Source organism: Pyrgilauda ruficollis, unplaced genomic scaffold, assembly GCF_017590135.1.
Source record: "Pyrgilauda ruficollis isolate IOZ18807 unplaced genomic scaffold, ASM1759013v1 scaffold56, whole genome shotgun sequence".
NCBI lineage: Eukaryota > Metazoa > Chordata > Aves > Passeriformes > Passeridae > Pyrgilauda > Pyrgilauda ruficollis.
This window is the reverse complement of record NW_024527266.1, coordinates 5,790,748-5,815,145: the sequence shown is the minus strand read 5'-3', so window position 1 is coordinate 5,815,145 and position 24,398 is coordinate 5,790,748. Positions and strand designations below refer to the sequence as shown.

The 24,398-nt window shown below is 42.7% G+C and overlaps 1 protein-coding gene across 1 annotated transcript in view; it reads right to left on the bottom strand.

Annotated features, from left to right (window-relative positions):
• GRIN2B (glutamate ionotropic receptor NMDA type subunit 2B) overlaps positions 1 to 24,398 on the bottom strand; it is a 167,908-nt gene that overhangs the window by 101,468 nt on the left and 42,042 nt on the right. Inside the window, exon 2 of the mRNA XM_041481571.1 lies at positions 15,553 to 16,151. Coding sequence (XP_041337505.1) covers positions 15,553 to 16,151 — 599 coding nt within the window. The remainder of the gene's footprint in view (positions 1 to 15,552; positions 16,152 to 24,398) is intronic.

The window sequence follows — 24,398 nt, the reverse complement described above, 5'->3', positions numbered from 1 at the left end:
GGGCGGTTGGTGGCAATTCCAAACAAAAAGAAGTACTCTATTGAGAGCCCAATTTTGGCAGATCAGTAAGTACAAAGTTTTGACTTTGTTGAAAGAAAAAAAAAACCAAAACATATATATATATATATATTTTCAGCCTATATTCTTTTGAATCTGAACATTTTTAAACATCTTTTTTTCAAATGAAAGGAAGATCCATATTGAAGTCATAAACTAATTGGAATTTGAAATCCAGAGTTTCATTGCAAATATATTGAAAGAAATAATTCAAATTAAAATTAAAAAAGGGAAATTGTTTGGAGACTGTTTTGCTTTTCTCCTGGGTTCAAGATGATTTCAGCAAAACAAACAATTATATGGGGTATAAACAAACAGCCCATATAACTTGTATGTCACCAAATTTCCATTTCTACATTAATAAAAAATCAGTGAAAAACGGTGCTCAGTCCTAGGTAAGACTTGGCAGGGGGCAATTGAAGAATTGCTGAGTTGAAGACAAAGAGAAATTTGCTTTGAACACTGAAAGCATTCTGTAATGATCAGTACTTTGAATAATGAGATTCTAGGTGTCTCAGATGGGCCATGAAAAATTAATAGACATTTTTGACCTTAATCTTGCTGCGCCTCAGTTCCCCGCCTATACAATGGATTTACATGAAGTAGCTTGTGTCCTCTCAGCTCGTAGGAGGAGGGTGAAAATCCATGAACCTCATGATGTACCGAGACACTGGCCTAACGTGCCACAGATAACACCTTGAGACAAAGAATCCTCAATTCTCAGCAGCCTGTGAAAGCAGACACAATACAAAGCTTAAAGATACACATTAAGCAAGGCGGAGGAAATGAAATACTGAATCACTGCTCAGTCAGGAAATATTACCCATCATGCATACAGAAGCAGGCAGGGGTCCTGTCTTGAAAGATCGTACTGAAACCACTGCTCTATAATGCATAGACACAAGAATGCCAAATTAAGATTGCAGCCTTAATTCTGGCATTTTCTTCTGTTTGAAGTGCTTGCCTTTGCAACCTAAATAATATTCTTCTGACACAGCTGTGTGTACGTAATATATGAAAGGCTCTTGGCTCGGGGGCCTTGGACTTCACAGAACATTGCAGCAGTCCCCCTGAGTTTTCCTCCCCAGTTGTTTTGCTTCCAGCTCGTACCGGTTTTGCAGCACTGTATCAGAGCTCGTCTTTTCCTGTCTCTCTCCTTTACCACATGCCCTTCCTCAGAACTGCTTCCTCACCTCCAGCCACCCACCCTGCCAGCTCCCCAGCACCAGCTTTCATTGCTGCATTGTTAATTATTTGCTTGGGAAATCACCATCCTAGGACTACGAGCACTGACAGAGGTCTCGCTTCATTAGATATAAAACAGCAAAGAGGTTTCCTCATTTCAGGGCAAAATTGCAATAGTGTTGGCATTCTGCATCCTTCCCAGATCTGGTCCATGATGCAGAGGTGCCTGCCTCCATCTCTTCTTTCTTTGCAACCTTCCACCCAGTAACTGTACTGGTGGGCGGCAGAAAGGAAAACTTTGACTCATCACACCTGTCTCTAATAGCAGTTGTCATGCTCCTCATAACCCCAGGTTCCCTAACATTTTCACTGCCATATAACTTCTGGAGGATTATAGTCTTTATTCATACCTCTTTACCTGAGCAGCTTAAACATTCCCTACTTCTCACCTGAAAACTTCTTTTGGAGTAAAACTACCTTCAGAGAACTTCTGGAATGGTTTTGTCCATCCTGAAAAGTATGGCCTAAGCCTTATGCAAAGACCCTACAGACAACAAATCAGACATTTGCAGACAAATGAAACAAAGAGACCATATCAGGGTGGGAGTAGGGCCTGATGCTTAAAAAAATTCTGTGCAGAAAGAAAGATAACTTAGTAATTGCCAAAAAGGAACTACTTCAAAAAAATAGTTCAGAGCTTCTTTAATTTTCAAGGCTTTTTTTCCTACTAATATTTAGTTTCAGAAGTTGAAAATGTCAAAACAATAGACAAAGACCAGTCCAAAACTGTGGATAATCCTCTTCTTCCTGGCATCATGACACCTGTCAGTGCAAGATTCTCCTTTGCTAACACCCCTTGTCCTGTCCTGTTGTAAGTTACTGACTCACTCCTTTTTCTTTTTCTCTCTCTCCCTTTTCTCTCTCTTTCCTGGCTCTCTCCTCTGGCTCTCCCTGGTGAACAGTGAGCTGCAAGAAGCATTCCTGGGCTAGAAATTAACATATTAATGAAGAGAGAGCCTTGAAGAAGGGTTGAGAGATGGGGAGAAAACAGAGAGAGGAGGCAGGCAGAACAAATAACAAAGGGAAGATATTACGAAGAAGGGACACAGAGCCAAAACACAAAGGGAGAAAAAAAATGCTTTTCTGGGGAACTTGTGCTACTTCAAACACTTCCATGGGAAGAAAAGATGAAAGAGAGAAAAGAAAGAGAGTAGGAAAAATGGGGTGGTTCTTCTGTTTTAAGCTAAGATTTAATATTTCTGTAGAAAAGAATCACCTATTGAGGGAATGATAAGAGGATGGAAGATGAGAGTGATGGAAGGACACAGAGACACACAAAGGGGGCATGACTGATAGCAAGAGCAGTGGGCTCATCCCTGGCTGTTTGCAAAACACCATAAGCATGGAATCATGGAAACACCAGAGCAATAGGTCTTGCCTATGGGCTAATGCCTCCCCTGCAACCTCCTGTTCTCTCCTTCCACAATGTAAAACTGCAAGCCTGCCCCAAAATTGTGCTAAAAAAGAAGGATAAAATGTCAGTTCGCAAGAACTAGGGCTGATCTGGCAAGCTCACAAGCGTCCCACTCCCAACCCCTCCGAGCCCTCTCTTAGGCAAACAGAGAGAGAATGGGGAAACCCATTAGGATCAGTGGATTGAGGAGGAAGTAAAAAAATTGTTAATTCAAGCGTTTAAGTACTTGTTCCATCCTCTCTGTTTCTCTGTTTGACTACCCACCATTTACATCCTTCTTTAGAAGCACTGCAGAAGAACAGACCCTGAATAATGCAAAACTTCCTCTTGCACACCCTGGCCAGAACAAGCCCACCATTTGCATGCCTGATGACAAACAAAAGGAGGGGAGGAAAAAGGATTCCTGGCCTGAAGAAGGAACATAAAGGAATAGCATTTTTAGTGGTGAAATACATAACAGACATTGCAAAACCAAGGCATAAGGACTTGATTAGGAAAATAAGCTTTTTCTCATAGGTCTACATCAGTAAAGGTGTGAGTTGTTACCAAAGAGCCATTTGTGTAAAACAGACCTCTCTCAGTTCGTCCACACCTTTCACAGTCCCACCAGCATGTGCCACTACACAGAAACTTGTTCCACAGCTTCCAGGGGGTACCAAGCCGGCTCCTTGACACCTCACCAGGCTACAGCAATACTGAGAACACCCCCAATACCCTAAGTATTGACTGAGGCCCATGGTCTTGTGCAGCAGCCTCCTAGAGGTGTAGTAATTAAGTAAATAGCCACAGGCAAAACAGTGTTTGTCTCCTTGACCAGCCCAACTCCTCCTTTTTTCTATAATGGTGAGGGAAGCAGACCAAGGGCTGTTTGTCACTCGGCCATCACCAGATGAGACTCCTAGGTGCTACCACACAGCTTTCTTTGATACTTAAAGAAACTTTCAGCATGAACCTCTGTCATAAATGTGACAAATTTACATGGCTGCTTTCCTCCAACTTCTCGGATGACCAGAGTAGGTTCAGGGATTTCCTGGCACAGGAGTTCCCACTGCTCAATTTCAGCAGAATGGCCACAGCCAAAGTCACAGCATCCATGCAACTGCCTGGTTTTGGGTAAACTGCTGCTCTGACCTGTGGCATCTGAGAAGGCAAGGCAAGCTCCAAACCACACAGAGGAATGAAAGTCAGTGTCACCCACAGCCCTCCCACTTAGAGAACCAGCTGCATGTCCTTCACAGTGAGTGCTCTAAAACCAAGCTCAGTGATGCTTTATATTCCCCCAAGTGGTCCTCCATCTGCACCACATCCCCACACTCCATTTCTGGCAGTGCCCTTCTCTGGGGACCTGATTCCACACTGACAACTGATGGCTGCGACAAATGTTTCTGAGCTGCTGCAGCTGAGCACCAAGAGGCAGAACCCCTTCTGCAGGACTTGTGAGGATCCAGAAGAGGATGACAAAAAGGGAGGAAACCAGCAGCAATGCAAACCAGCCTGATCTGCAATGCACGTTGGTGGATGCCTCTCTCTTGGGCAGCTCTCCTCTCCCCTGTGGCTAATCCTACCCCTGAATGCCTACGTAGCCTCCATACTGGCTTACACGGTACTCCCCGTGCCGTCCACTGTTGGGAGAGCCATGCTTTTCTCATTTGGCTCCCTCACTCTGCCGAACTTCCTTGTTAAGCAATTTCATGGAACTATAATAAACTATTCCAAATCAATTTCACAGCATTGCTAAACTTGTGCCTTCATCAATTCAAACTTGAGCCTTCCATGAAAAACTGCCGGGAGAAAAAAATACAAATCAGTAAAATAAGTAAACTTCTCACTCTAGACAGCTGAACTGGAGCCTTTTCCAGAACTATCATCTTTCCACAGCCACCAGAGAAACTGTGGCTTGGTGCTACCTCCAAGGCACTTGTTGAAGTACCTGTTTCATGAGGAAAGGCTGAGAGAATTGGGATTGTTCAACCTGGAAAAGAGAAGCCTTTGGGGTGACCTAATTGTGGCCTTTCAGTACCTGAAGGGAACTTACAGGAAAGATGAGCAAGACTATTTACAAGAGCATGTACTGACAGGACAAGTGGGAATGCGTTCAAACTGAGAGAGAGTAGGTTTAGATTATGTATTAGGAAAAAATTCTTTACTGTGCAGGTGGTGAGGCACTGGAACAGGTTCCCCAGAGAAGCTGTGGATGCCTCACCTCTGGGGGTGTTCAAAATCAGGTAAGATGTGACTCTGAACAATCTGGTCTAGCTGAAGATGTCTCCTCCCATGGCAGGGAGCTTGGAACTAGATGATCTTCAAGGTCCCCTTCCAACTCAAACCATTCTGTGATTCTGCGATTCATCTGACCTGTAGTCTCACATTTACAAAAAGCAAGACTTTCTCTATCTCAAAGCTACATTAAAACCAAAATAGATTTGCAAGTAAAGCCCCCCAATATCTCAGCTACCTGCCTGCAAGGAAAGGAAAAGGAAACTGAGACAAGGGCAGCGAAGCATGCAGAACTCTGAAATAATGGTTCTGCTGCACTTCCTGAATCTGGGCAAGTCAAAAGCTGGAAAGCCCAAAATCCCACACTGCCCTGCAGAACAGCTTTTTGACATGAATACACACTAGGCATACTGAACAGTAACTGCTAGATGTTCAGATTTATTCAGAGGCTGTAAGCATCTGTATTTTGCACCTCAAAGTCTTCACAGTCCCTTGGTGATGCTGAAGAGCATTTTACCATGGCTTAAGTACCAGCACTTGTATGCACTCACCATGCCATACGTCACCACTCAGATGCAGGAGGACAACATCAGCATCTTTGTGAAGAAGGTAGAAAGCATTGCTTGCAGCAATCTGTTTGAGGTACCTCATGTCACTCACAGGGCCTATCTGTCAGTGACACATTATTTTAAGGGTGAAGAAAGCAATGAAAAGTATTCTTTTGGGAGGACCATCTGTTATATATGACATCTATTACCCATGTGGCTAAAACCTCTCAGAGTTTCATTGCAGTCAACCCCTTTGCTCCCCATCCAGTTCTGGTTATCACTTGTCTGTAACCACAGCAGCCTTGCTGGATATCTCCCACTGCCCAGGGCTGTCTCCAGGGGAAATAAGCACATAATCAATGTAAAATCCAGATATATCAGCTCAAAACATGCCATTCTCTTGAGATGAAGGAGGTCACTGAAACTAGATACTTTTGCTCTTGAAGTCTGCACACTGGAAAAGCTGCTAACCTCCTTTGTGACACCACTTCTGGAGCTGCTGCCTGCCTGCTGCACACAGGCATCAGAGAGGCATGTGTGGCACTGCCGCTAATATCTTGCGCTCATTAAACACCCCCAATGTCTTGGCGAAAATCCACCTCTAGTAAATTCATTCTGCCAGCTGAAATTCCTCGTGCAGCTCCAGTGAGGTGCAGTATTCATCTCCACCTCGTACTATATTCTGTTAAACAGTTGCTCTATTTCACCCCAGAGATGACTGCATTTTTTTTTGTGAATTAAGCCATCGCCTTCTACTTTGTAAAGTGCTTTGGAACTGCAGATAAAAGATGCTACAGCCTGTCATAAATAAATGTAAGTTGCTGACACTGCTACTGGAGGTAGCCATCTTGCTGAAAAATGATTTCATTTGTGACACTAATAATACAGGGAAGAACACTGGGTAAGACACTAAAAACTCATTTCCATCTCGTTTTAATACAGCTTCAAAACCCAAGAAAAAAGTCAGCATCGAGTCAGCATTTGTGCACTTTTAACCACTGTCAGGTTACAGACATTCACAGGTTTTCAGTCCACTGTGGCAGCTCTCTTCCACCATGACCACACCATTAAGAGGGGGAACTCTTCATTTGATTATCTTCTGTCTCTCCAGATCCTTAACAAAGACGAACACTGAGTTCACCAAAGCTGTTTTTCCACCATTTCTCACAGTACTTTACTGCAAAGGGGAGGCCAAATCCCCTTACCATCTTTATTCAGTCAAGACAGGGGTAGAGACCTGTTTGGTGTGATGTAACAAGATCAGAAATCTCTCCACAGGGGAAGAAAAGAGCTTTCTTTGCATGAAGATGGCTGGCAGCACTCAGTCTGACTGATCATTTCAAGGGCAACTATGGTCAGATTTTAATATTCATTTTATATTAAGGTGCTTGCAGGCTTGAGTAGGGACATTTTTATTACTTAAATCAGGAGAGAACACGCTGCAGAAATGATAGAGCAGGGTGTACTGAACAAGCTGACAGGTCTCTGCTATTTCTATTTTCTGTGTTATTATTTCACTCAAATTCAAGCATTCTAAACATCACATTTCTAGATTATATTCCATTCAAATACTTCAAGAAATATAGTGCACAACAAATGTACAATACAAAAAAAAATTACACTAAGGTAATATACATCACCCTCAAATGTTTATATTCAATTCAAAATCACATTTTCTAACCTTAGCAAAGCAGGAATCCCTTGTCTAACACTGCAAACTAATTTCTGAAGTTTGAAGTGAAGCTAGCTTTGAGTTATTTGTCCACACTAACAGAAAGCCCACTGCTGGCTAATTATTTGAAAGCAGAACAAATTCATCCATTTCACACTCTCTTAACTCAAAATTGGATGAAAAGGGATTTTTTTTTTCTCAGATTTTTAAAAAAATATTCACCTTTGGACTGTGGATGAAAATAAAATTTGCTAAGTAAAACAAAAAGTACTTTAAAAATTATTGCTACTTGAAAATAGGCCAGGGGAGAGATATGTACACTGCAGAGGGAGGTCTGGATTCTGCACAGGTAACAGGTATTCAAAACCTGTTACCTGTGCAAACTTTGGTGGAGTCCCTTTCAGATAAGTATTCAGCTGCCCCACAGATATGCAGATCCACATTTTCCCAAAATGTGGATGCAAGACTCAAGTAACCCTTAAAGCAATGATTTTGAGAGGAATTTCATCAGCAGCATCTAGTCAAGAGTGCTCTAAGCCTCAATTCAGAAAAGCACTTAACCACGCACAATCTCTTGGACAAAGCACGGATGGCAAAAGCCACTGAACAGCAGGTGCTTCTGCAGGGGAGCAGGCAGCTGTTTGACAGGGCTCAGCTCCACCACACAGGCGTGTAGGGCAGAAAGGGGAAAAGAACATCCCATTCAAAGTTAAACCACAGGAACAGTGTTACATCTGCAGAACATTAAAAAACCTCATCCCAGACACACCAGGGTTAACACCTCCATTCTTTTCCAAGAAAGGTCAGCTGACTTAATCTTTTTCCCTTTTTTAGTGAACACAAAGGCTGTCATCCTCCATCCCCCCCCACCTCCTGCCTTCCAGGAGGGAGCACTAGGTGCAAGCAGCACTTGTCAAACCAAATCAGGAACCCAAATTGCATCAAAGAGAAGAAAAAGCTGCTCCAGAGCTGCACAGGGAGCCATAGCAACGCAGCAGTTCCTATTTTTAAAAACTTGAAAGATAGTAAGAACATTAAGTCTGAGGGGAGGAGAGAGGGGAAAAAAAGAAAAAGAATCTACGTTTCTAACAGAAAGGAAAAAAAATGCACATGCTCATGATAGGCACCAGTGATGAAACTACATATGGCCAGCTATCAGTGTGCAGGTGTGCAAGCCAGAAAATATACATTTCCCCATCAAGCCAGTTCTTGAAGGAAAAAGGATATTTCTCACCTTCCCTCCACTGCTCTGCTAAAGCAGGTTTTCAAATTCCCTGCAGCACTTTCAAGCCCACAGCACCCTAAATGCATTTTGTGATCAGAGCACGATCAGCAACGGCTTAGCTGGTGCTAAACTGTGGCCCAGACTGGGTTTGTGGTTTCCATTCCTTTCCATGAGGAATGGAGAGAGTCTGAAGGCACACATTAAAACATATTGTCACCAGCAAGTGAAGTTGCCACAGTACTAGCACTAATTGGACTTGGCTGCAGAGCAGAAGATGTCTCAGAGGGCTGGAAGCAGAACACGGACATTTTCCCATCTGGAAACTGATGGTGCATACCAAAATTCATTCCCAGCTGGTGGATTTTGGAGGCGTTTATGAAAGGGTATGTCCTTTAATCAAAAGATGACCCTTGCCAAAAACCCATCATTTAACTTGAACCCTTCTGTTAGCTCAGCTGGTTAGAGCAAGGTGCTAATATCAGCAAGGTTGCAGGTTCAATCCATTTACAGGCCTTTCACTTAAGAGTTGGACTCAAAGATGCTTGTGGGTCCCTTCTCAGAATATTTTGTGATTCTGTGATCCTATTTTAATTGCAAGGAGGCTGAAATACCCAACTGCCCACATTGAGCAAGTACCTACTCTCCCCCTCTGACAAAGCCCAGCTGTGCAGGGCTAAGGCATCCTGTGGTGTCTGCTGAGGAACAAACATTTTTTTCTGTGCCATCACATACTTCCACTTAGAAGCCAGGGATCTCCAGTATCCTACCAGCATACAAGTTAGTTTGATGTTTGTCCTTCCACTGTAGGACAGCTGTGCTTCCTACTGGCCAAGCAGGACTGCTTAAGAGCTGGGCAGAGCAAGAAGGACAGCCAGATGCAGACTGCTCTTCTGCATCCAGCACCCTCACCAGCCCACCTGTATGGGAGAGGTTTGGATCAAGAGCATGTTACAAACTGCCCTCAGCATTCCTCTCCAGTGACAAGAAAAAAAAGGAAACAGAAGAAGCCAACACTTCCTCCAAGATGTGGTGGCACACGACTGTTCACCTCCTGACCAGGCAATGTGAATATCCAGTAGCCCCAAGCCAGCAAACCCAGCAGCTTTCACCAGCACTGCACACTGAAATGCAACAGGAGATGCAAGACAGGGACAGAAAAATGTGATGGCAGCACACACAGAGAGCGAGATGGTGTACAGCAAGGGATGCAGGGAGGCAGAGAGACCCTGACAGAGGCAGGAGGTACAGGCTAGCCCCAGCCTCCAGCTGCTGCTGGAGCAGTGACAGGAACAAGCAGATTTCAGCAGCAGGGATGTCTAATTTGTCAGCAGCGCTCACGCCATGTGCTGCCACTCTGCACCAGCCTGACAGCAGCAGGACACACCAACCAGTGGGAACATAATGAGCTGCTAACTAGACATGGGCCTAAAGGCTCCAAAAGGTCAAAAGTTACATATGCTCCCCCACCCTCCAAGTTTCTGAAAAGGGCAATTTCTGCATCCTTGGGAACATGCCACTTATACCTTCTCTCACCACCTCCCCAGCATTAAGAAACAAGTCCCAGCACTGTGCCTGCCACAGCTGGAGTGCCACAGGATTCAAGGGCTGGAGCAGGGCTTCCCAGCCAGCTGCCAAGCAGGTAGATGTAGCCCTGCCAAACTGAGCGAGACAGGGCTCCTGTCTCTTAGTGCGAGGATAACTTGACAAACCTGTGAATGGAGAAAGAACACTGCAAATGGTCCATTGTCCATTCCTGCCCTCAACTCCCCTACTGCACTCTGTGAAGGTGTGTGACCCACTCAGTTAGGAGACAGCACAGAGTGGCTCCATGGCAATACCTGAAAATGACACATGATGTCCCCTGTGTCTGGCGTGGAAGGTGATGGCTGCCATTATTAGAGAGGAGAGGGCAGGAGAGTGGGTTGAGAGAGACCAGAGAAACAAGGGAAGGTGTTGCCTGGGCACTGTCCTTGACATTGACCTGGGGAAAACAAGTCCAGGGTGCTATGGGTATGGTGCTGCCCACAGGTATCAGGGTGACACAATACCCTGAAAGGGCAATGCACTTTTTTGCAGATGTGTACAGCCCATATAGTCTTGAGTTTCCAGGGAAGCAATTTGTAAATTTCAAGAACTTTCTCTGCTCTCTACTCACAGTTGAGGTATCTAAGCCCCACCAATTCCTAGCTTCTATTAGGGAAATGTAGTCATGTGAGAACAGAGCTTGCCCTGGTTGTTCCAGGAAAAACAGTTGCCCAGCACTCATCAAAGGCTCTTCTGCATTTCTTATCTGTTTGGCAAGGTAAAACTACAGATGAATGTTACTTCCCCCACAGTGGAAGTGTCACATCCAAACAATGCACTGAGCAAGCTTGCCAGCTGTTTTCCTATTTGAAGAATCTGAGGTACAGAATTGAACCTAACTTTGTTTCCCTCTAAAAGTATTTCTTTGCAAAGGTGGTATAATTCCACATTTGTATTTTAATTCCAAAGCAAATGCTCCACTGCACTTTTTATTAAAATGAAATCTGCTGTGTGCAGCCTGGTGTTAAATGAGAGACTATTAAAGCCAATCAGTGGAGAACTCATTAGAAACCCTGCAACAACAAACTAGTAGTTATGGCCCAGCATTCACAAGCAGCCATGACAACAAGGAGAAAGAATCCAGGTCTCATTGAAGGCTACAATAAAACCACAGCTTATGTAGCCCAAAGACTGTGAATATCCATAGAAAACAGCTGAGCTTCCATTCCTCAAATATGTGCCAGAAATTATATTCTTTTCTCATGACTCATCTCTGAATTCCACTCCTAAGAATACTCCTGTCATTTAGTTATTTCTTCCCATTTCTAAAATGTAATGAGAAGCACCAATCCAGAGCTCAAGGAAATCTGTCCCATCAATTAAAATAACGAAATAAGCAGAAGGCTGCCTATAAACACATCCACCTCTGCCCACTCACTCCTCAGCAGCCATGGTGAAGGGAAAAAAGATGAGCTTTGCAGGATGCCTGGAAGCCTAGCAACTCTCCTAGGAAGGGCCAAGAGGTAAGAACTCCTCCTCTGAGCGTTTCCTTCCCAACTTTTGAGATCTTATCACCCAGTAGGAAAGAGTAGAGCACACAGTGTTTTTGCTGGGTGCCAGAAGACTAGATATTGGGATAACTATAAACTTAGTAGACTGAAATATTTAGATCAGATTTTTTTTCTGGGACAATGGAGGAATAAATGAATAGGTAATTATTACAAACAGAACAAAGAATTAAAGACTGTAATTGAACTGGGAAACAGCATTTGGATATTTGGACTCCAAATTACCACCTAAGCCTATTATCAGCATAAATTGAGATAAATCCCTCACTAGAGGAAAAATTCCTCAAAAATCATTCAAAAAGATAACTAACAAATCTTGTAGAACAAAACTCTCTCAAAGTATCATTTTACTACCCTTTAGTGGAGTTATCTCATCAGCAGGTTCACTTATTGGACAAAATCCAAAATGTTCAATGGTCGTGATCATACTTCTGTAGTTCCAGTCTAACACAAAAGAGAACCAGTTTCAAAACAGAAACAGTTGCTATGCGACCATTAGCGATACAAGAAGATGCAGACCAAACACCTACATTGTCAAGAAATGGCATTTAGATAACAGTCTGTCTTGTTTCTTTTTGTGCTTACAGCCATACTTCAAATAAAACTTTGTTTGCACAAGTTCTTGCAAAAATGAACAAGTGTCAATGTAAAATGGAGGAAGGATATGGAGAAGCTGAACAACATTCAGTTCATTTTCTCCTTACTCCATTATATACCCAGATCAACCATTGACACCATGTTGAGTAAGACCATTTGATTTTAGCTGCATTCAGAACAACTGCTCTTTTAGAAAGACAAGGGAAAAAAGTAAGAAATGGTCAGAGTTCAAAGGAAGATCTTGGGAAATGACTAATTCACAGTCAGTGTATAGTGTGCCCCAGCTGAACTAAATTACACATTTTTTTTAGTTTGATGTGTCACTCTCCAAAGAATAAAATGGGAAAAAATTTTTATTGCTTTGCCTCCCCAGCTATGGATTTGAAGTAAATTGGACCCCTTTGGATTAGCTTCAAGAGTTTCTGAAACAGTAGCTACGTGGTAATGCTTTATCTGAGGTCACATACACTTTGTCTCCCCAGACATCAAGCCCACGTACATGCATTTCTCTGCTCTGTGTAGGCATGTGGAGGGGGAACTTTAAGTTACAGATGGCTGAATATAGTATTGCTGGGTCCAGAGCAAGGGTAAAATTAGCTTTCCAGAATCTGCAGCCAGTCCAGTCCAAAATGAGCCAAACGAGGTTCCAGACATGCAGGTATTGCTGCTACCTGGTGTGCACAGTGCACAAGTACTGTGGGATCCTAATAGGTGGAAGGGGTTAGGGAAAGCATGAAGTAGCCAGGTCTGCAGAATCTGTAATATCCCACACAGACAAAGCATATCATGAGAGTTTTAGAGCTTAGCACATAGTAAATTTCAGCAAATTCAATGGAACTTAAAGGTATGAACACAGATTATACAACTATTAATCTCTGTGGGTTTTGTCTCAGTGAGGCAAACTCACATCTTCATGATTGCCTCCTTCCACATCTTGTGCTTCTCCTCTACCTCTTCTTCTCCAAAGACTTCAGGCATGAAGCTGAGCTTGAAGCCATCCAATTTCTATTGAACCTTTGGATTTGTAAAAGCAATGGCTTATTTCAGACATCACTAGCTTTTAAACTTCAAAAGGTGCCTGAAAGTAATTTGATTTAAATAAAAAACTAAGCACCCAACTCACTGAAGTCAAACTTTTAGCCACCTCACTTGGAAATACAGAGAGTGTGGAAACATGGGCAGGGGGAGGGAAAGGAGGCAAGGTCAGAACCCCCTCAAAGGCCAGCACCATGCGAGGCAAAGCGAATATTTGCACTGTGCTCACAAGTAACTAAAAGTGTAATTATTTATGAGTTAGCTCAGGTGCCTGTAGCTATCTACACAGTGGCAGAACAGAGCCTGGCACTGACTAATTTGACTGTGCTTCTCAGTGAGACTGATGTCAGTACCCAAACTAAGCGGGGTGTATCTACAAGTATTGGCACTCATTCCTGTGAATGCTGTGCCCAAAGCAGACAAGGGAGCAGAAACAGCATGATTCGGGCCATGAAGGTGAAAAGAAAGCTATGATCTTCACGAGTGACAGGAACTGCTTTCATGTAGGGTGCCGAGGCTTCAGGGCATATCTACACAGCACAACAGTGCTGGCATATCTACACTCAAGAGTCTCTGAGCTGGTGACTTCTAAACAATGCAAAGAGGTGCTATGCAGAGAGATTATGTTGGGTCCTTGAAGCAGCACAGCTGTATGGGTGTGATGTTATGCATAGGCTAACAGAGTGTCAACAGAACTCATTAGCAGAAGGTCTCTGCAGAACGCTGCATCACATAGCAGGGAACGTTTTGTTTTCTAGATAACTGCTGAAAAGACACAATAGAGCTTCCCCCAGAATCCCTCTTCATTTGGAAAGGTAGAACAAAAGCCTGCCTTGATGTTACTTCTCATTACTTTGTATACACTATATATATATATTTTCCGTGCTTAATCATTTCAGTGATGACTCAAAAGAGCAGCAAAAAAAACCCTTACTCCTAAGCCTAGCTGGGAAGGAAAGAGATAAAAGATTTGGGCACCTTTGGTAGTTTCAAGGCCTGCATGGAGAAAAAAAACAGCTTGGGGAAGAGGAAGAAAAAGCAATAAGACCTGGCAATATGCCAACAGATCATAGCGACAAAGACCAAATAGCAATATGGGTAATATATTGGGCCAAAGAATAAAGTTCTCTCACAGTCTCCAGCGTTCAGGCAAAGCAAAAATCTGCTTCCTTATCCCTTTGTCCTTCTATCTGCCTAGTAAATTTGACAGTGAGAGGTCACAGCGTGTGGACCAATCCATCACATTTGCACTGCTTAGTGATTCAACATGACAAATTAAGAAAGACACTGAGCTCTGTGTGGCCTGATGGTTACTGCCTGGATTCTTCTTTTCTTACCACAAAGGATATAACATGTCCAAGGATTTTATATGTAAAACATCGCACAATGACAGCTGAGGAGATCAGGGGGCATCTGAATTCCATGTCTAATTATCCGGGTTGCTTTGCTACACGCTAAAACTCCATCTGGGACAAAGAGGAACATGTAGTAATCAGAGTGCTGTTCTAGAGGTTGTTCCACCACAAGCATCCTCTGTGCCCTTAAAGAGATGCCTTAGCACTGTTTCTTAGAAAATTTTGAATTTGTATAAAAATAAGATGTTTATTCAAACAGATTTTCCCTATGCTTAAATACCCTTTTAAATTTGGAAAATCGTCCTGCTCTAATCAAGGTACTAGGCTTTCTGCCTAAGGTACACAAGAAAGAATGGTACCCAAAACACCCAGCAGACAATGGCTAGTGAAGTGCCAAAGAGCAGGGTGACAGCACGAGCCCTCCTCTGAGGTAAACCAGATTCTTAAGACATCCAAGGTCTTTAAAGGCTTTGAGTATGAAGAAGGATCTGAGCAGAGCTGATGGCTCTAACTCTTTTTGGAGCTCTAGCTCTCCACATCTCTTTGCACTTCCTTCTGCCCTGCAATTCAGGGCTAATGAACAGCAGAAGGACACTTGGTGTTCAGACAACAGTTGCCATGAAACTATTCCAGCAGGTTACACAACCATCACCTGTAAGGAACACCTGTTCACATAGTGCTAGTGCCTGGAACAGAAGCTGCTGCCTTCTAGACTTCAACACAAACATTCCCATCGCTTGCAGCAAGAACCCACCTGAGAGCTGCAGACCCAGTCATGCAAAGACACCCCAAGAAGTTCAGTGCTGTTATCAAAGCAAAAATTTGTGCATTGAGGGGCACACTCAAATTGTTGCACTATGCCTTTGTTATTTCTTTTCCTCATGCTGACTTGTCCTCTGTGTTGTATGAAGGCTTTCTAAGGGGGTGACAACACTGGCACTCATGATGCACAGCAACATGGGTCTCACCCTCAGCTCACCTCCCCCTGCCCAGTTCTGGCCAAGACCATGTGCTGCCCAAAGCACCACATGCCTAGCAGAAATACTCTGGTATCAGAGGTCGTCTTTGTATGGCTGGCCCAGCTCTTTCCCTTACCTGTTGAGCATGTTGGACTGGTAAATCCTTTTCTCCTGGGTGTTGTAACAGCTGCTCTTGGGCTCAGGGATGAAGCTGTGTTCAGACAGCATATCAGAAGCAGCCGTGGTGATTATGGCTATTCCATCCCTTACTCTGGCAGGAAGACCGTAGTCCCATTCATCATATGAGACAGAGATGAGCCCGGTGGGGAACTCAGATGGCACTGTGTCTGTATCCCCTGCCACCAGGCTGGGCACGATCCACGTGTAACCATAGCCTGTCAGACCCACTGAGTTGGCCACCTCAAAAATGTAGGTGGCCTCTTCCTTTGTGCAGTAGAGGAGGATAACAGGGCTTTGGAGCTTCTTGAGCTGGTTCTGGATCTTTGAATCCCCATCGTCCAGGGACATGTCCAACAGAAGGACCTCCTCCAGTTCCCAACCCACAAAGCTGTGCTCAATGGTACTGCGGATCTTGTTCACAAAGTCCTGGTAACCAGGGAAGTAAGTAGTGACAATGGAGAAGATGTACCAGTCGTATTCTTCCATGATGTTGAGCATGACAGAAGCTTGCTGTTCTATTGATGGGCCAAACTGGAAGAACATGGATGACTCATCCTAGAATAGGAAGTCAGAGGAAGAGAGAAAAAAAAGAAAACAAGAATAGGTCAAAGGAAATAAACAGCATTTCTAGTCAATCCATTGAGCATAATTGGGTAGGCACACAGTCAGAATCTCACTTCGTTTCTTGGCCAGAGCTTAAAGATTTTTAACTTTTTAAAATTTAAGTGAAGCAAGTGAGAAGGAAGTAAAATCCTTTTTATGACCAGCTGTCCTTACTTTATTTTTAAAGGCAGGTTGCCAAAATTACTTAAAGGTTTCAACTGTTAGGCCTGATTCTAACAGACAGAGAACAAGTGTTACACAAGTGAGGACAGAAAAACAGAATACGTACAAAATATTTCCATGAAATCAAGAGCTTTAATCAGGATAATCATAACCTTATATGTAGCATAAACAGGATACACAGCAGTTTTGATACTGCTTTTTGGGACAGTCACTTTGATACTGAGTTTGGGACAGTTTGAGTATCCAGACTGAAGTACCAATAGAGTAGGCAAAATCATTGGATAGGAATAGCTCTGACAATCTCTACTGCTAGCTCCTCTCAAAGCAAGCAGCAGCACAGAGTTCTGTACAGTTCTTCTCAGTACAACTGTGAAGGCTCAGTCTCAGAATAACATAAAATACAGTAAAATAAAACAGAGATTTCTAAACTATGATGAGGTTTGTTGACACCATGTTTTAGAGAAATATCAGCTCAGTATTTCTCTTGGTATGGCTCTCATATCCTTCTACCATACTAAGTTAATCTTTGCAAAAATTAGAACTTGTACCACTTTACAACGTCAAAGACTCCAAGGAGTTTTATACAGATCTCAGCTCTCCAATGGTGTAGTGTAAATCTCTTCTGTCCTGGGATTTCATTAGATACCAGGCTTTCAATTCATGACATCCAGAAAAATGCAAATCCCTGCTTTTGCCCAATTCATGAAGGAAAGGAATGGGGAACAATATTTGCCAATATGCTCTCTTAGGGATATATCTTCTATCTTTTAAAAGCAATTGCAAACTCCTCCTGACTTCTATAGAGGAGGATTAGAGCATAAAAGAAAACCCAACAAATTAAAAAAAAAAAAAAAAAAAAAAAAAACACCAAAAAACAAAAACCACACCATAATTAAATTCTATTCTATCTCTCTGTGTAGAGATTCCCATCATAATAACAAAGTTCTCCAAATCCAAACTCTACTTTAAGGAATGAGAACAGCCCAATCTTCTTTTAATAAGCCTGGAAAACTGGACGGAAAACTGGACCAGAGATACAAAGGATAGTCAGGAGTTTGAGACCTGGGAAAACTGATTGTGCCTCAGGACATTATTTCAAGATAGTCACATTTAGAACAGCTCTCTACCAAATTGAGTCTACTGCAGCCTGGCAGGTAAAGCTGTTTCTCGGCAGGGATGTAGTTAATCAATCATCCATTCATCCTTTAGTCATGGTTTTGATTATCTATAGCTATTTCCTATATTGACAAAATATGCTATAGCTCAGCAACTCCAGAGGGGAAAAAAAAAAAAGTAAAGGCCTGATCCCATACCCAGCCTTAAGCTGCTTGTTTCTCTTTCCTGAGCTCCCCATGGGTCACATTCTATACAAAATGCCTCTCTTACAAGGTTTGGTGATTAAACTCCGTTTGCTTCCTCCATACAGCTCACCACCCACATGTGAAAGTTCTCTTAGGGCTGCTCTTTGCTTAGTGGAAGGGGAAATGTATGCAAAAAGAAAAAGAAAAAGACGACAGCAACAAACTGAACTGCTGAATATATGGAAAATATCTCATATTTTTTATCATTGGAATTCACCCCCTTCTGTCCGAACTGTGCTCAGGAAAAGAACCTACTCTTCTAATAAAATGATACTTTATATATTTGAAGCTTATGCAGAAAATTAGAAAAGACAGAGGAAAAAAAAATCAAACTATTCTCACAGCATGTGCCAGAATTTGAAAAAGTCCTGAACAAGCATCTCCAACACCCTTCATTGCACAGTGCCTTTGAAAGCCACTTGTAGCAAACTGAATGCTAGAGTGTGAAGACTCAGCCTTACTGCAACATGAAAAGGCAAGACAGCTACAACGATGACTAGTATTTATTTTTATATTAAGTTCAACAAGAGCCTTTCTACACTTATGCATAAGAGCCTCTGAATTGACTGCAATTTTTCACCATTTCTAGTAGACAGTCCAAGATCTGAAGGGCCTGGTTATTGAATTACAAGAACATTTGACACACAGTGTCTGGAAGTCTTGTCTGGTTGCTTCCTCAGTGACAAACAGGGGACATTAGGTGGTAAATCCACTGCTATTTCAAGGCTACATAGACACACTCTCAGGAGTTAGTAAGCATGATAGCAAGGTGCAGGAGGTAATGCCCTCCCAGTGATTTAAACAGGGTCAAGCTAAAATGCCTGCTGACAGTTCGTTCCACATGAGTGCACCGCTTAACTGTCGGAGGGAATTCAGCCCCAAAAGACTCAAGAACAAAATTCAGAGCTCCTCACTAACAAGAGTGTATCAGAACATCAAAAACCAATACACCAAATAGACAGATTTATCACAACCCAGCGAAACAATTCCACTCCACTGAGAAATGGAAGCATCCCACTTTACATCAAGCACAAGCCACTTGGCTGTGCAGGCAATAATTGCTCTTGAGCAAGTGTTGGCATTTCTATTACAGAAACAGCGAGAAGGGGCAACTTATATTCAAAATGAGAGCATTAAGGAGGTGCAAGCTAGTCCAGATCTTGGTTTGCCAAGATGTCTTTTGGCACTTAATGAGCCCAATAGTTGGGCTAGCCAAATGTTCTTCATTCCCTGACCAACTCAGCACTCAGAGAGGGGTGAAGAAGGAAGGACAGACAACAGCAGAGAAGAAAGTGTCCCTCTCATAATAAATCAGGAGAATTGCTGATAGAGTTGGATAGAAATCTCAGTCACTACCTTTTGAGGGGGACAAAAAGCAAACTAAGAAAAATGTCCAAAAGCCACAATTTTCTTCCCAGCCTTGTTTTTGGGCATGCCTGATGAAAAGTCAAGGAAAAAGAGAAGGAGCTGAACTAATACAGAACAGTGGGGGTATCAGAGTATGAATTTGACCTCACTGTAGTGCTACAGTGAAAGTTTTTTAATTAGGAGACAGATCTAAGGTGGTTTTACCATTTTTACACACATATACCCTTTAGAATCATTATTGCTTTATTACAGTCTAAAACTAAAAAAGGAGTATTTTACCCTTCCAGACATTACAGGGTTTTACAGAACATTATAAGTTCCTATTTTTCTCCTGAATAAATTTCACATTTTCCACCTTCCTTTTTTACCTTGAAACAGCCAAAATATGGTTCAGCATTGCCACTGGGAGGCAGTTTTAGGTTTGGGACAGGGATAGGTCGAGTGTTAATCAGAAGCCCCTTACATTGCACATCATCCAGGTGAAATACAATCCCCTGGCTAGAAGAAAAAGCTTGTCTTCCTCCTACAGCCCTTTCACGTGCAAGCTCTGGCTTTCCATCACTACCTGATGCAAGAGAAAACAAGATGCTGCAGGGTGTCCCTCACACAGTCTGAAAGAGCAGAGGCTCCACTGGAGGATCTCAAAGCTTCCAGAGATCCCTGTACTCCCCCACTGTCACCCTACAAGGCCAGGGATCTGTAGTTTGCAGAGCTGAGCTGGAGGTGGAGCTGATCAATTGACACAGCACCACTCCCCAGTTGACAGATGGCTTCCCACAGAAAATCTGCTCCGAGTTTACCAATGCTGGGACAAGTATTGCCTCCTCCTCCTGCACGTTTAACCCTTCAAATAAGAAAGCTGGATTGCACACGGTGAAGGTACAAACACACTCACCATGAAGCCTCCTTTTGTAGACTGGTGGCTAGTGAGTTTCTAGGTGGATGGAAGAGGGCTTGCAGAGGTAGGACAAGGTTTAGAGTACTATCACCAACGCTTCTTAGTTCCTCAGACTTGCAGATAGACCAGGTCTGACCCACACCTCACTGAAAATGTGAGCCCTTGGCAAGGCTGCAGGTGAGTCTCCCAGGAGAGTCTCCCTCCTCCAGTTGCACCATTTGAAACCAATCACAGCCATTTAATGAGCCATTTACCTCAGATGAGGCAGGAGAGGTCCTCAGGGGTCTTTTCTCTCAAGTTCCTTCCTAACAGGCACTCTAGATTCCCCAGACAAGCAAATACAATTCCTGCCTTAAAAACAGGATCTTACAATCCAGAGCCAAACTGCTTCTCAGCATGGGGCAGATCGGGGAACATCCACAAAGCAGGGGAATGCAAGATCCCCAAAAATAATTGCAGTGGTCCACTCATGCTGAGGAACTGGCCAGCCCTGCACTGAGCCATGGTATTGACTGCTGACTCGGTGAGTGAGGAGATCAGCATGCTCTGTGCAGCCCACCTGAATGTAATCTGATTCTGTGCTCCACACACTGCTGGCTGGTCCATGAACACATTTTTGCTAGGGATGGCAAGCTCCTTTAGCTTCAGTCGAAGTGCCAGACCCCACAAAAGGCAAGATCTGTCAAGTTATGCACAAGGAATTTGAGTAAGGAGCAAGTCCAGAGCACTTGTTTGCTTCCAGGATTTTGAGAAATCGATGTGTCATTGCAAAATGCCCTACTCTGCTGTCTCCACACAGCTGCAGGACAAATACAATTTGTACTGCCAGGCTAGTAGCCCCTTTTTATTAGGCTTTTGGGAACATCTGTATATTTAACCCCATTTGCTGCTTCATTAGGCTTCCTATGCAGCCATAATTTAACAACTGGGGTCTGCCCTTCCTCTCCAGCTCACAGAGGGGATCCTATTGGATCCTAATGACTCAGGCCACTATCACTTTCCAGAGCCCTCTTCTCATTTCCTGATTTAGAAGAAAAGCTGTTCATGTGTCTTTAGTACAGTCTTGATTTGCAAAATTACTCTATGACCAACAGCCAAACAACACAGGGCTGCCTCTTGTTTAGATTTCAGTCCTGTCTACCACGCAATTTGGAGGGGGCAAAAAGGAGTGAGCAAGCACCAAATAACTTCTGGGAAAACATAGGCTTTCATTTGCCTACCTATGTATTTCTTTTCTTCAAAACTGAGACATACCACTGTGTACCTATTTGTCACAGTCCTGGTGGGATACTTGATTCACTGGGAGTTTTACTGCTCATGACAGAAAATGCCACTACAGTTCAACGTCTTATAATTTAGTTACTTATATGTCCGAGTCCCGTTTGTTATAACATATCTGACAGGAAATCAGGATCTTTGTTGCTTAAGTGTTCATTTACTTCTGTTTATCTTACCACAAATCCATTACTGCCTCAGGCTAGCCTACAGTCAGGATACTCTGTCTGTTTGGTTTTTTCTCTCCAAATTTAATTTTTTTATTTCGTTTTCAACAACTCAATACAATAAAACTCTGGCTTTTATATTACATGTTGCCATCATGCTGTGTGAGTGCTTTCTTGAATGCTCGCAGTAGGAACTATGAGAACATGGTAACACTAGAGACCTAATATTATGTCCTCCTGGTGGAATTGGCATCTAAAATAGAATCTCTGCTTCTCACACACATATACACACACTTCCACATATACATTCATAGCAAAACCTACTCAATGTAAAGTTGGAGCACGTTGAATTGTGTCATTTCCTAATGACTCTGCCTAGTTTATACCATTTAATAAGATTTCAAAACTTTCCTGTTTGACTGAAATAGGTTCCCTGGCTTACTAATGATTTTGACTTGCATAGCATATGACCTCCTGCAATCCTTTTCCCACATTCTGATTCACTGACGAGTGGATTGTTCTTAGTCAAAATCCACCAAGCTGCCCTGAGAACGTGCTATCAGTGGGAAGTTCAAATTTCTTAGATGAACAAATGTGGCTTATATAACCATATCATTTATCAGTTCCCTGCCTTGTTCTTGCAATAATTACTGAACACACTAGACTTACTTGACAGAGGGATACATAGCTCAGAGTTGATGGTTACAGGAATTGGTGGATGAGTGATAGCAAGAGATCCAGTTCAATGTTGCCACTGATAGAAAGACAGGATACACTGTGATAAATTAATTAGGAGAATGGTTGGTGACTCTCTGGGTCTTCTCTGGAAGCCACAATCCCTGACGGCTCCTAATTACAATGAAGAATCTAGAACTGTCAGCACAGTTCAACTGTTACCCTGGTAAATGATAACAAATATACTAAATTTACATGCATAATGACATTACCTACACATAAAAGTTTCATCATATACACAGATCCCAGTCATGGATTGGACATTAATCTCTCTGTAGCAGTGGAAACAGACCTGCTGCAGAGCCCTAACCCAGGGGCAACAGTCCAAGTGCTCCAGCACCAAGGAGTTCCTGAGAGCTGCAACAAAAAGGTCTCCAATTAAAGATGACTCAAGGGCTGAAAAAGCTAAGTGATTTCCACTTTCTACTTAAGGGTCTGCAGAAATAATTTGCTCAAAAGACTTTGCAACAGAGGAAACATACGATAACCTAGATTCTGTAATCTTGATCTTGGTGTTGTTCCACTCTATACCACATGCAGTTAATAAAAAAGATGAAGGAGTCAAATGTACCAGAGCCGTTGTCTGACATATACAATTCAGAGAAATTCAGTTGTTTGGCTAAAGAGAGGGTGTAAAATTTGTGACTTTTATGAACAATGACTGGTAAAAGCAGGCTAATGTATGGTGGTATGTTGTACCAGCTTCTTACAGCACCATGCATGGATGCCAGCATTTTTCCACAGAGGAGAAACACTAGTTAACAAGTTGCCAGGATAAACAGTTTCCCACCAGGATTGTTACATTTCCATTTTCACCTCTGTAGGTGTGTATTTCCTTGTTTGATGAAAGTACAAGGACGGATTAGAGCCATGCTGAGTGGAGTCCACCCCCCAGGTGACATTACACCATGCAGGCAATTTGGGCAGCCCACGACCAGTTTCCCTGTCCCAACTCAGAGAAGCCCACTAGGCTGGCTTAATATCTTGACACTGCCAGCCCAAAACAAATGAAAGTCAGACTGCCCCATTACTCATCCATCTGATTACATCATGGTGTTTGCCTGGCTCTTCTTTTCTGGCTGTCTTACCCTCCAGACTAAGGACTGAATTTTGACTGTAAGCTGAATGGGATGTCATTTGGTATAGCCTTATTAATCAAGAGCAGCCATAAAACTATCCAGCGCTTTAAAAAAGTCCAGTCACAGTATTTGGCAAGATGTCATCGAATAAATTTCTCAAATCAACTATCCTGGGTGAAATACTATTTCTTTCTATAATTTCTAAATTAACTGTTCTCCTATTTCATTGAGTATACCTTTGGTCTCTTACCTTCATATGAGCTGAACCTCCAAAGGTTCACAGAGTCAATTTACATAAGTCCTGGAAGTTCAGCATTGCATCCAATGCCCCCTGAGCCTCTCAGGAGCTTAAGATCTCTTCTCACTATGGTCCAGCTGAGGACAGGTCAGAGTGTGTCTGTTAAGTGCCTCTATTCCTCTTCTCTTATAAAGTAGTAATAACCCCTATCTCTCAAATTTTGCCTTGCTTATTTAACTATTAACCTTCTGCAGGCTAAGCTGTTAGTTGTTTTCTCTGTCCTAAGAGACAGCACCTGCACTCCTAATGACACCTAAGGTGTAGTCAGCCTTTATGGGCAGAGTAAAGTTGGCTGTGCCTATGCTCTAAGATGGACAGCTAAAGTAAGGCAGTCAGTTTAAAGTAATATTGTGCCAGAATTTAATCTTTTCTCACAGGCTGGTATTATAAACTAGTTTAGATAATTTTTAACACATCTATGTAACTTTCATACCCTTTGGATCAGAGTTGGCTTGCCTTAGAGTACAAATGAGCGAGCAGCTGCACGCAAAGTCTGTGTAAATGTGCCCTCTGCTTTCCTTAAGGCAAGGAGCAATAAAGGGCTTCAGCCTCATCCATCCTGGACAGCAGTAAATGGGCAATTCTGTTACTTGGCAGAAAAAAAAAAAAGGAAAAAAAAAAAAAAAAAAAAAAAAAACCACTCTCACTTAAGCCAGGAGAGCTCTCTAGCAAGTAGACAAAACCAAGAGCTGAGGTTTGACTAGATTGCACAGACTTCAGATCTTCCATTACCTCATACCCGGCTGGCTCTTCTCTGAGAGAGTCATAATTGATATTCTGAATATATCCCAAAGGAAAAACAAATTTTAAAAAAAAGAGAGAGAGAGAGAGAGAG